This window comes from Gopherus evgoodei, chromosome 3 (assembly GCF_007399415.2).
Source record: "Gopherus evgoodei ecotype Sinaloan lineage chromosome 3, rGopEvg1_v1.p, whole genome shotgun sequence".
Lineage (NCBI taxonomy): Eukaryota > Metazoa > Chordata > Testudines > Testudinidae > Gopherus > Gopherus evgoodei.
The window spans coordinates 51,574,986-51,588,215 of NC_044324.1; the positions used below are offsets into that span (position 1 = coordinate 51,574,986).

A 13,230-nucleotide genomic window follows, 5' to 3' on the forward strand; every position below is an offset into this window, starting at 1 on the left:
ATTTCCTAAAATACTTAATTAACTTTGGGAAAAACAAATAAATATGCATATATGCATGTCCAAATCATTGTAATTTATTTATGTAGGGTTTTTTGCAGACTCAGTAATAAAAATAATGCACAGATGTCCCTATTCTTTACTGGACCTAAACAGAATAGAAACACAAATATGGTGCTCTGCATTTTCTCTTTTTTTGTGGGATTTTTATTTTTATTAATTTTTTTTTAGGCTTGCTAGCTAGTAAGTCTGCTACTGTGAAAACTGATATTTTATATTTGATAATATCACTTTTCACAGCAGATTTACTCATCCCCGGCAAACTGAGGAACAAATTAAATCCTAGATGTGGAGGTGGGTAAGGAGACAGGAGGGCCAGGGCAATGGAGGACTAGATGTGGGGGTTGAGGAGGCAGTTGGGGTCAGAGTGATGGGGCGTGAGTCTGGGGCTGGAGCCTGGGGTCCTGCTGCATGGCTGGGGGATGGAAGAGGCAGCAGGGCCCAAGGGCAACATGAGGAGGGGGGAGCTGGGAGTTGCAGTCCAAACCCCTGTGGCTGGGGGACAGAGCCTGCTGCCACATGGCCAGAGCCTGCTGCCCACCGCCCCTGGGCTGAAGCCCAAAGCCCGATCCCCATCGACCCCAGGAAGGTGGGGAACTCACACTGGTCACCTGCTCCTACAGTGTTTGTGGTTCCAGGAGGAGGCAGGGACCAGCTCCTGCTGGCGACCCTTGGGTAGAGGCCACTTCTTCCCTTCCCCACTCCCTGCCCCCATCACTACCCAGGAGGCTGTAACCACAAGAAAAGCCCCGGAGGCTACATGTGGCCACATTTGAGAAACGCTGCCTTAGGGCATGTCTACATGAGACACTGAGGAAAGTTAAACCAAATTAACTGAAAGTGTGAATTTAAAGTTCATTAGTTAAATAGCATTAACCCCCTGTTCACTTTAGCTTAACTGAAGTAAAGTTAAGCTAAGGGGAACTCAGGCCACTTTACTTCTGATACAGAGTGTCTATGCAGGGACATTATATACTCTAAATAATGCAGATTAAATTTACACCTTCAGTTAATTAAACTTAATTTTCCTGAGTGTCCCACAAAGAGACGCCCTTAAATAAATTGTGTCCATACTGTGTATAGACATAATGGTTGGACTGAATAAAGATAGTAAGTTTTTCCCCCTTTGATGTACCTGAATTACTGGCATTTATGAGAGTTACGTGATATCACAGGAACACTCTATTCATTCAATGTTCTAATACTGAGACCATCACTCTTATATCTAGATTTGCAGTTACTTCACAGTTGAAGACATAATTCTAAAATTATTCATGCCAAATGGTTTAAAATCAAACATTTTACAATATTTTTGTGTAGGTTTCTTTTACATTTTCACTGTAAAATGCAATACATTACCTTAAAAACCATGTAAATAAAAAAAGCACCTGAAACAAAAGTGTATGTTTGTTTAAGAAACAAAATTAGTTATTAGATAAAATAGGTCCAATATTTGAGGCTGCCATGGAAAATACATAGTGAGAGATTTAAAATAAAGACAAAAGGAACTGAGACTATAGATCCTAAAACCTCACCATGACCCATAACTGTATTTTGTGCAAATAAAAAACAAAAACAAAAAGACTCTCTTTGGGAAAGACTAACAAGTCTACTATAAGAAAAAAAACAAAAACATGTATTTGTGTACACAAGAATGATCACACCTGATTGTATTTGAGATAATAGAGGATTCACATACTTGAGAACTGGATGGAAAAGCCTGACTTGCTGATGAAGAAGTCACTGTCGAACTGTAACGTCAGTGAGTTGAAGGTGCTGTGGATATCCTCAGGAAGGGCTGAACCACTCCATTCTTTCAGAAGAATACTGCTTTCAACAGGACCATCCCACACCTTCAGGATGTCATGGGCGACCTCAGTGTCAAAAACAATAAAATGCAGACTGCAAAAGAAGAGTAACATGCTCTGTACATTACAACATAGGCATTAAGTCTATGAAATCTGCCTTTATCAGGTTTTTAAGAGATCAGAACTACATGAACCAACATTTCTACTGCACATGTAAATAAAACTAAGGACACTAGCTGAATTAGTTAGGTGTTACATTAAATTATGTCCAACTGCAGCAAATACTAGGAGGTAACATGCATATCACAAGACACCTAATGGATACTGTATTTGGGTTCCCAGGTAAAACCCTATCTACTATATTTATTTATTTATTTGAGGAAATATTTTACACAGTAATGTAAAAACAAACCAAAAGCTGAGCCTGCATAATATTTATTTGGATATTTTGTTAAATGTATTAGTATGGACACAGATATCTTAAAAGTGTTTAATTTATAATCATTTTATTTTTATTTCTATTTACATTAAGATAGATTGTACTCACACTGGCAAGCACATACTCACGTGCATAGACTTTAACTGATCACCAATAAGGGCAAGAGGTTCAAAATCTATCCCACAAACTGCTAGCAATTTCCTTCCAGGAGATGCTCAGCTCGGATGCAGCATCTGACTTTAATCTATTTAGCATGTAAGCCTCCTGAGGTATGATTTTGGCTTCAAACCTGCCTGTAGAATGTCTAGCAATCTTTGATATATTCAAATTAAGAATTGTTCTATTGATTTGAATTGGCTTTGGATCAGGCCCTAAAAGGCTTTTCTGTTCTTGTGATGGAACAACAGCTGAGAAAAATGGCCTGACCACTCAGACTAACAGGATCTAGGCTTGAATGTCTCAGGATGGTAGACAGGGCATTCTCAAAGTGAATTCCACCACTTTGAAAATGGTTTAGTCTAGTAGTTCAAGAGATACCAAACTGGTTAAACTTTAGAGCACAGTGTCAGCCTCTCTCTCCTTCTCTCTTTTTTTTCTCCCTCCCAGAGATTTTTATTTTTTGCTTTTGCTTCTTGAAAAAGAAGAAGCAAATATTGTAAACCTTTATTAATTTCTGCACCTGCCCCCCGAAAACTAAAGAAAAACAACTTTATGCCATTTACTGAAATTTAGCACTGCTTTCTCTAGGAATAGTTTCACGAAACAATGAACTCCCTGAAAAATGCTCCTTTTCTACACTCCTATATCATGTCTTTTTTGTTAATATTATCCTTAGATTCAGAGTTTAAGGTTAGAAGGAATCATTACCTCGTATAGTCTGACCTCCTGTACATCACAAGTCATTTAATTTCACACAGTTACCCTTGTATTGAGTCTAATGACTTGTGCTTGGCTAAAACAAATAATAGTTTTTATTGTTAAATTCATTCTAATTGTACACAACTGGAGATTTTCAAGGAGGCTATTAAAGGCTTTTAAACTTTTTTCTCCCTCTTAAAGAGGAAGTGCTATTTTTAGGAAATCTTAGAGTACATATTTCATCAGCATGACATTGGGTTTCAATCCATAAAAGAATTATCCACATGCTTTTTCACAGATTCATAGATTCTAAGGCCAGCAGAGACCATTGCAATTATCTAGTCTGACTTCCTATATAGGCCTTAGAACTTCCCCACAGTAGTTCCTAGCAGGGCCGGCTCCAGGGTTTTTGCCGCCCTAAGCAGCAAAAAGAAAAGAAAAAAAACTCCGCTATCGCGATCTGTGGGAGCTCTACTGCTGCCGCTTCAGTCTTCGGCTGCAATTCAGCGGCTGGTCCTTTGCTCCAAAAGGGAGTGAGGGACCCACTGCTGAATTGCCGCCGAAGACCCGGATGTGCTGCCGCTCACTGTTGGCTGCCCCAAGCAGCTGCTTGCTGGGCTGGTGCCAGACCTGGTTCCTAGAGCAATTGCCAGTAACAGAGAATCCACCATGATCCTTAAATTGTTCCAATGGGTAATTAATGTTAAAAAAAAATATGCTTTATTTCCAGTTTCAGTTTGTCTAGCTTCAACTTCAGGCCACTAGACCAGGCTATATCTTTCTCTGTCAGATAGAAGAACCCATTATTAAATATTTGTTCACTACATAGGTACCAATACACTGTAATCAAGACACCCCTTAATGATGATGTTGTTAAACTAAAAAAGAGACTGAGCGCTGAGTCTGTCAGTATATGGCATGTTTTCTAAACCTTTAGTCATTCTTGTGGCTCTTCTCTGAGCTCTGTCCAATATATAAATATCCTTCTCAAATTGTGGACACCACAATTGGACACAGTATTTCAGCTGTGCTCACACAAGTGCTTAACTTTATGAATACGAGTATAGTTAAGAATATGCATAACAGTTTGCAGGAACTATGCCTCTCCCCCCGAAATGATTTTTGCTGTTTCTTTTTTTCACAAATACTCCTTTAAAATATTTTCTGTTTCTAATTTTGTTTGTACTGTATGTTTTTAAGTACATATCTATAAGATAGTTAGCCACTCAAGAGCAATTGTAAGTAAAATGGAAACAATGCACAATTGAAGATATGCAAAGTACAGCCTTTAAAGATGCTTGTTAACATTTTTTGTACCTTTATTATTTATTTTCAATTTAACACAAAATTATCATGAACTATTTAAATATAATTTCAGGTTTGGATAACCTTTGTGTTTATTAGAGTTGATATTTAAACATGCAAGTGATGCAATTTCTTTACAGAATATGCAGTGCACCTAATTTTTGAAGCTATTCTGTTTAAAAGAAGAGGCCTCTTTGCTATAAAGTGCTCATCCATTGCTATTCAAACATCACTTCTGGGAAATTAAAAAGAAGATATTCATGAAAGCTAAGGTTCTACTACAGAGGAGGTCAATTTAAAACAAGCTTTCAACAGTAGCATGGCAGAATGATGTTACAAAGTGGGCTAGGACAACTGGACTTTCACTAGGGACATAGTTACTTCTTACTAGTAAGTTTCCCATAGTTATGTATTTGTTCTTTGTTTTCTAAGATTGGCTACCCATATCCTCTCTGACAGATAACCCTTATTGTCTTGTACTTCTAATGGGAGTGAGCAGACCTCAGTCACAAGGGAAACTGAAGTCCCTCTACCAAAAGGAAACTAGGTGCAGCATTATCTTAAATGCAAGACACTGGATCTCAAAATAGATGCATAGCAGTTAAGAAAAACAAAAACAAAACCCAGAATTATATGGAAATTATGTTACATGAACTGTGCCTTTGGGTTGTTTTCTGTTTTTATTTTCTCAATTCAGTGAGACTTTATTGACAAGTTTTCTGAGTGGTGCTAGAGAGAGAGAGAGAGAGTGTGTGTGTGTGTGTGTGTGTACACAGACAGATTGCTTTGGAATCTGTCAGAGCTATTTGGAGTAGGAAAAGCTCCTGTACCTGTGCAAAAGCACATGATTGGAGGAAGCTTATAGAGGAGCTCCAGTCTCCTCTTTAGTAAGAAGTTGTGTAAAACCCAGGAAGGTCTAATGACAAGACATTTTGAACCAGATTGTCAGAGAGAATAGTGCATTTTACTATAAATTAGAGAGAAAGGGCTAACTACACAGAAGATTTAGGCACCGATCTGCCACTATAGGTGCTGAAGTCCAACATTTAGGTAACAAAAAGATTCTCATCCCCCCCACTGCCCTGATTAGCTACCACCTAACCCTGTAGGCAGGGCCACCCAGAGGATTCTGGGGGCCTGGGGCCGTCGGGGGCCTGGGGTCGTCGGCGGCAGGCGGCTCTGGTGGACCTCCCGCAGGCGTGCCTGTGGAGGATCCGCTGGTCCCGCGGCTCTGGTGGAGCATCCGCAGGCATGCCTGCGGGAGGTCTACTGGAGCCGCGGGACCGGCAAGCGGCAGGGCGGCCCCTGTGCGGCAAAATGTCTAGAGCTGGCCCTGTTTGGCTGCAGGGGGCCCCCGCCGCGGGTCTTCAGGGCACTTCGGCAGTGGGTCCCGGAACGGAAGGGCCCCCCGCCGCCGAATTACTGCCGAAGACCGGGTTGCACTTCAGTGGCAGGTCCCGCTTCGATGGTAATTCACTGGTGGGGGGTCCTTCCGCCCTGGAGCAGAAGGACCCCCCCGCCGGCAAAGACCGGGAGCGGAAGAAGCTCCAGGTCCCGGCCCCGCAAGAGTTTTCCGGGCCCCCTGGAGCGAGTGAAGGACCCCGCTCCAGGGGCCCCGAAAAACTCGTGGGGGCCCCTGCGGAGCCCGGGGCCTGGGGCAAATTGCCCCTCTTGCCCCCCCCCCGGGCGGCCCTGCCTGTAGGCACCTAGACTCTCTAGGTACATGAGTTTCCATCATTAAAGTCTCCTAGGTGCTTACGTTTCTATCAGTGAGCATATTCACAGCTACCTCAGTCTAGTTGCTGAGGCACCTATATCTCATAGTTAAGCCTCAGCAGGATCTTCAGATTAGGCACTGTACTTCCTATCTTTCCTTTGGGATCCAATCTGGTAAGTGTGCTCAGAGCACACCTAAACTCACAGAAGATAGCCAAGAGGGGCAGAGAAGGACAAATCCCTCAACCCCTGCCCTTTCAGGCAATTTGACACCTACATCAGGACTGGAGGGAGGTACCTATATATGCCTGGGATTTTCAACTGTGTATCTTCTTCTGGAGTTAGTCACATAAGCCATTTTTTGCAAGAAACAGAGCAGGGAGTGAGGATGAGCAGGGCCCTCCTTTATAACCATTAGCCCAGTGCTTAGGGTACAGCACTCACTAGGGATGTGGGAGACCAGATTCATTTCTCCCTTGTCATAGACAGATAGTTAAGAGTTAATGTCTCTTTTACCTGTAAAGGGTTAACAAACAGTGAACCTGGAACACCTGACAAGAGGACCAATCAGGAGACAAGATACTTTCAAATCTCAGTAGAGGGATGCCTTTGTTTGTGTTTTTTGGGTTTTTCCTTTGTTCTTTCTGGGTTCTGAGAGGGACCAGACATGTATACAGACTCTCCAATTTTCTGAAACAGCCTCTCCTGTTCAATTTAGTAAGTACCAGTTAGAAAGTTGGTTTAGTTTTTTGATTGTTTTCTTTATTTGCAAATGTGTATTTTTGCTGGAAGAATTGTATCTCTGTTTGCTGCAACGTGTACTTGTGCTGGGGGAAGGATTCTCTCTGGTGTCTATAAGCTGAAAGACCCTGTAACATTTTCCATTTTGATTTTACAGAGACAATTTTTACTTTTTTCTTTCTTTTATTAAAAGTTTTTCTTTTTAAGAACCTGATTGTTTTTTTTTTATTCTTGTGTGAGACCCAAGGGGAGGGAGTCTGCACTCACCAGGGAATTGGTGGGGGAAAGGAGACAAGGGGGGAGGAAAAGCCTGATTTCTCTCTGTGTTAGGATTACTGTCTCTCTCTCAGAGAGAGTCTGGGAGGGGGAGAGGAGGAGGAGGAAGGTGAATTTCCTCTCTGTTTTAAGATTCAAGGAGTTGAATCACAGGGATCTCCCAGTGTTACCCAGGGAGGGGAGAATCTGGGAGGAAGAGAAGAGGGAAATGGTTTATTTCCCTTTGTTTTGAGACCCAAGGGGCTTTGGGTCTTGGGGTCCCCAGGGAAGGGTTTGGGGACCAGAAAGTGCCCCAAAACACTATATTTTTGGATGGTGGCAGCTCTATAATTTCTAAGCTAATAATTAAGCTTAAGGGGGTTCATGCAGGTACCCCATCTTTTGGACGCTAAGGTTCAGAGTGGGGAATCATACCTTGACATCCCTTCTCGCAGATGTGCAGAAATTCAGTGATTAAAGAATGCTCCTGTGCACTAATCAGTGGGCTAAAGGTTATAATGGAGGGCACTCCTCCTCATCCTTGTTTCTTGCAGGAAGAAAAAAAAAGGCTTAAGCACAAAACAGCAGGAGAGGGTTCATGGTTGAGAATCCCAAGACACAGGCACCTCCCTCCAGCCCAGGAAACTAACTCCCTAAGAGAGCCATATCCTCTCCTTGACATTTTCTACTGGCTAGGGTAGGTGGCTGCCTCACTCTCCCTATGCATTGTACAGGAAGACTAGGTGACTAACTTGAGGCTGTGAATTTCACTGGGTGGGGAGCCCCCTAAAAGTTAGGCATTGCAACACTGAGTTCTGATAGTCAGCTTGAATTTTATATTATTTATATTTTCTTTCGCACTACAATTAAGCATGTGGATTACTATACCTCTGGGCCCATTCTATGTTATATCAGTATTTTGCTGGTATAATGCCATTGAAATGAATAGTTATGCTGGCATCAGGTCCCTGATATGCAAAATGAGATGTTTTCTAAAATGTCAGTGTTCTCCCAACACAAACAGCATCCGTGGCATATTTGACAACATTCAATAAATAGCAACCATCTCATTTTGGAAGTTTTATTCTTTTGGATTAAGTAGCACTAAAACTATGAGAACAGAGCCTCCTCTAATCTGAATTTAAGTTATGTCTCTTGATGTGCATGTACAACATGTTACATGCTAAACTTGTTATATCCTTGGGGGCAGCTGGTTTAGGAAGAAATCACTTGAGGCCAGACAGCAGACAGCTAACAAAACTACCATTTATTTACAGACACAGAGCTCGCTTAACCGGCTGAAGCTGGCTGGTCAATCCCCTATTAATCTAACCCAGTTGCCATAGGAACAAAAACCATGACAACCAAATACACAACAAAACTATACACAAATAAATTCTTCATCACCATTCCATTTGGTAATTCAACACAATGCACTCATTTGATTACAGATCAAGGAACTGTCTAAAGTGAGGAATTCAGTAAACAAAGAAAATGAAAATAAAAGCTAATTTCTCCGGGCATGGCCCCTCAACCTCTGTTACCTTGAAAACAATGATATTATTCATATAGCTTAGGGCTGGAGTACAACAACATTAATATCCAGCACATCAGTGAGAGTAGTATGGCTATTTAAAAATACAGGGAGAGATAGAGATGTCATCTCAGAAAGATTTCTGAATTTGGCAGCTAGAGTCTGACCATGGAGATTTGGAAATATCAGAACCTTATATACTGATGCTGTAACTATGACATCTTCGTAAATTAGGTCATTGATTCACCACCAAAAAGCTAAAATATGTTTTAACATAATAATGGAATTATGTAGTCTACATTTTTACAAAAGTTAAAATATTAGATGTAAAAAAAGCTTTACAGAGTGCTATGTTACTCTTCAGGAGCATCACAACAGAAGCACAGCATTGTATTTACTGTAATTTAATTTTAAAAAATGATTCACTCTGAAGAATGATAATATGTAAATATTAAATATGTTTTCTAGTTAACAATTGTTGTGTTTTGTGATTTCCTTGTTTCATTCTTTATTAATTTCAAATTTGTCTTTCTTATTAAAATGTAAATGAAGTACTGAATTCACCTGCAATGGAGTGAATTCATCACTTGGTTGAGTCACATGGGAATACATTTATCTTTTATTTCAGAAGAAGAAGAAGAAAGAAGACAACGACATTGCAAGAAAAAAATGTACATTTCAATTAATAGATTTGTCTTTTCCTAGTTTAAAGCTTATTCATGGATGAATTATTTTAATTTAAGAGGTAAAAGGCTTCTGACCTGTTGAAAAAAATAAATGAATACATTGTTTATTAACCATTTTCTTAAAAATAAGAGATAGCTAATATTCTAAACAAGTCCAATTACTGTATATCTTGTAGGTGTATTATGTGGTCTATCACTTCATTCATTGGTGTACAACACTGGTATTTCATTGGCCATCATTAAATATGTTAATATCACAAAGACCTCTAACAAGATAATTAATAAGAATATTTGCAAAGAACAATGTGAATCTCATTGGTAGTGCTCTTGCATATTTTTTTACTCTCCAGCTGTTATCTATCTGAATATTCAATTTCTCAAAAAAGCATGAGTACAAGCTACAATCTGCCATCTAAATATGGCCAATATTTGTGAAATTTTGTGTTCTATTTTACCCATTCCCTGGTAACTGCAGCAAACCTGCACTGAGAACCTCTAAAAATCAGTACTCCTACCTCTGAATGAATAGCCATGTCAGTGAGCAATATTTATTAGATGCCACGAGCTGAGTACTGCCTCCTCCCTGATGGAACAGGAAAGTGAAGGAGAAATAAAAGCCTTCCAGTCCTTTCTGTACTTCAGCAATTCCCAGATGTCCACTTCTTGAATCCCTCCATTAGCTTTGATTGTATTACTGCATAAAATTAAAGCTCCTCATTTTCCCTCTGCCTCCCACATCTGCCAGGGATGGTCTAGGTATTGTTAATCCTGCCTTAGCACAGTGGGATGGATGAGAGGTCCTCTTGCGGTCCCTTTCAGATATATCTTTATATGATGCTATTGATCACTGCTCTGCAATTATTTCTCTCGTGCCTTTTTCCATTCCCTGCATTCTTCTCCTCATCGATATTTTTTGCCTACATCCTACACATGTAGAAGTCTCCCTGTTCCTTATCCACTGCACATTCCCACTCCCCTTAAAATTCCCACCTCTTCAGAAAGTCCTTCCTGTCATCATTAGTAACCCTCAGAGTCTCTTTTTTCCTGCAATGCTATCTTGTCTTATTTTTATTTAGGGTCTTGGGGGCCAGGACAGGAGTGTTATATTTGTTCTCTAAAGTGTCATATACATTTGTAACACTAATGGGTCAGGAATGCAAAATAAAAGCACCATAGACTTCTTTAGCCGATGTTAATTGCCAAATCCTCACCGAAGGCAAAGGGTCTATGACAATTAATTCCAGGTGAGAATCTGTCACCAGGTACCCATCAAGTTAGACCCAAAATTCCATAAGCTCTGGTGTCTAAGCACTCCAGGCAGGGTACTAGGCATTCCACGCAAACTTTAGCCAAACAAAACAAAATCGATTTTTATTGAGTATTCCATATCACACAGGCTTTCATACTGAAGAGTAATGTTGAATGTAGCAATCGGGTATTAAATAAATACATTACAACAATTAAGGGGGAGATTTTTAAAGGCACCAATGGCAGTTAAGTGCCTAGAAAAAAATCATCTCTTTGAAGTTCAGTTAATTCACAACTGCTATATTCTACCTCTGATCTTTGTGCAAACCTCCCATATGCATGGCAGTTACAGAGTGGACTGAGGTTAGCATGAAGATTTAAGAGTATAATCTTAACTGGGAACTCTTTGAGGCAGGATTGTCTTTTTAACATGTTAGTATAGTCCCAATGGGAAATAGATCTCTGACAGGGATGCTTAACTGCTACTGAAATACAAATATCTGTAATAATACCCTGGCCTAATTCAATTGAAAATTGAATTTGGTCATCTACAAAGACTGAATTTGAAACCTGGTTTTGCAAGTATTTATCACTTAAATGTAGTTAAAATGTATTGAATATGCACATAAAATAACATATCTTTTCTAATTGTTCTGTGGCATGTAGTGCATTAATGATAAAAGGTGCTGAACCAGATATACAGAATGTAAAATAATGTAGCATGTAATAGTCAGTTGCCATAGAGTTTCATTTAGAAAATATAGACATTAACAATTCACATTAAGAATTGAAATTAAGCATATACCTAATTGTCTTCCCTGGATCTGCCTCTATAATCCAAGTGCAGTGAAGATTGTTGTCATATGGTGCTGGGTAACCTGGTGACAATATGCGACCAGAAGTAGCAGCATGAATTCGACCACCACACTCAGCTGCAAAATAAACAATCATTTTACTTCTAATTAAAAATAAGGCCATGATATTTAGCACTTCACTTTTTACCTCTATTTTTAATTAGACAAAAATATATTGATTTCACCATGTCCTACAACAATAAAAGAAAAGCCCTCTGATATCATGCAGGAAACCATTAGCCTTATAATATAAAGAAAAGGGTATGTCTACACTGCACGCTTCTTTCGGTAGCATGTAGAGTAGCTGCTGGCATATGCCCCAAGCAGGGGTATAGATAGCAGCATAGATGGTAAGCATGGCTTAGGCAAGTAGAGTAAAGACATACCTGAAAAGTGTGGGTACATTTGTGAATATCAAAACATTAAGAATTTAAAAAAGGATATTGAAATTATCCCCAAACCAGACATTACAAAACCAAGAAACTCATGATTTAAGATTGCACTTAAGAAATCCTACTGTGTTGTGGTAAGAAATGCACAGCTGAATCACCCAAATATGCTTAGCTCTGCCCTGTAGTGACATAATGCAATAACCATGCAATTACAGTTAAGGGATTGTAGGTTTTGTAGTCCCAGATTAGATTGACTTGTTTTATTTTTTTAAGATACATTACATTTTTTCTTCACTTGTCTCCCCTCATGACACATCAAAAGGACAGAGTTAATGTTGTTTGGGTGCCTTAAGAGCAACCTAACTCTGAATTTCTTGGGTTTATATTGCTTGGTTTTGGTACAACTACAAAATCCCTCTAATGTTTTTGGTTTTTAATGTTTTTAAGTTACTGATATAGGGCTTGTCTACATCAGAAAGTTGCAGCGCTGGTGAGGGAGTTACAGCGCTGCAACTTTGAAGGTGTACACATCTGCAGGGCACCACCAGCGCTGCAGCTCCCTGTTTGCAGCGCTGGCTGTACTCCCGTTTTGTCTCGGGTGTAGAGGATCCAGCGCTGGTGATCCAGCGCTGGTAATCCAATGTAGACAGTTACCAGCGCTTTTCTTGACCTCCGTGGAAGGAGGAAGCCTCTGGTAATCAAGCTGGTTTCCTTTCCCGGTTTGCTCTCTCGGTCCCGGAGCCAGCCAGCAAACCGCAGGGAAGGAGACCTGCTTGCTCGGGGTTCCGGGACCGAGAGAGCAAACCGGGAACGCCGCGGTTTGCTCTCTCGGTCCCGGAGCCAGCCAGCAAACCGCAGGGAAGGAGACCTGCTTGCTCGGGGTTCCGGGACCGAGAGAGCAAACCGGGAACGCCACGGTTTGCTCTCTCGGTCCCGGAGCCAGCCAGCAAACCGCAGGGAAGGAGACCTGCTTGCTCGGGGTTCCGGGACCGAGAGAGCAAACCGGGAAAGGAAACCAGCTTCGCCGCGGTTTGCTCTCTCGGTCCCGGAACCCCGAGCAAGCAGGTCTCCTTCCCTGCGGTTTGCTGGGTGGCTCCGGGACCGAGAGAGCAAACCGCGGCGTTCCCGGTTTGCTCTCTCGGTCCCGGAACCCCGAGCAAGCAGGTCTCCTTCCCTGCGGTTTGCTGGCTGGCTCCGGGACCGAGAGAGCAAACCGCGGCGTTCCCGGTTTGCTCTCTCGGTCCCGGAACCCCGAGCAAGCAGGTCTCCTTCCCTGCGGTTTGCTGGCTGGCTCCGGGACCGAGAGAGCAAACCGCGGCGTTCCCGGTTTGCTCTCT

The 13,230-nt window shown here is 41.2% G+C and overlaps 1 protein-coding gene across 2 annotated transcripts in view; it reads right to left on the bottom strand.

The window, feature by feature from the left end:
* The window catches only part of CSMD1 (CUB and Sushi multiple domains 1), a 2,060,432-nt gene that overhangs the window by 399,577 nt on the left and 1,647,625 nt on the right, over positions 1-13,230 (bottom strand). For both annotated transcript variants that reach the window (XM_030555566.1, XM_030555565.1), the window contains exons 25-26: positions 11,453-11,579; positions 1,757-1,959 (exon numbers count right to left, since the gene is read on the bottom strand). In XM_030555566.1, the coding sequence (XP_030411426.1) occupies positions 1,757-1,959; positions 11,453-11,579 (330 nt within the window). The remainder of the gene's footprint in view (positions 1-1,756; positions 1,960-11,452; positions 11,580-13,230) is intronic.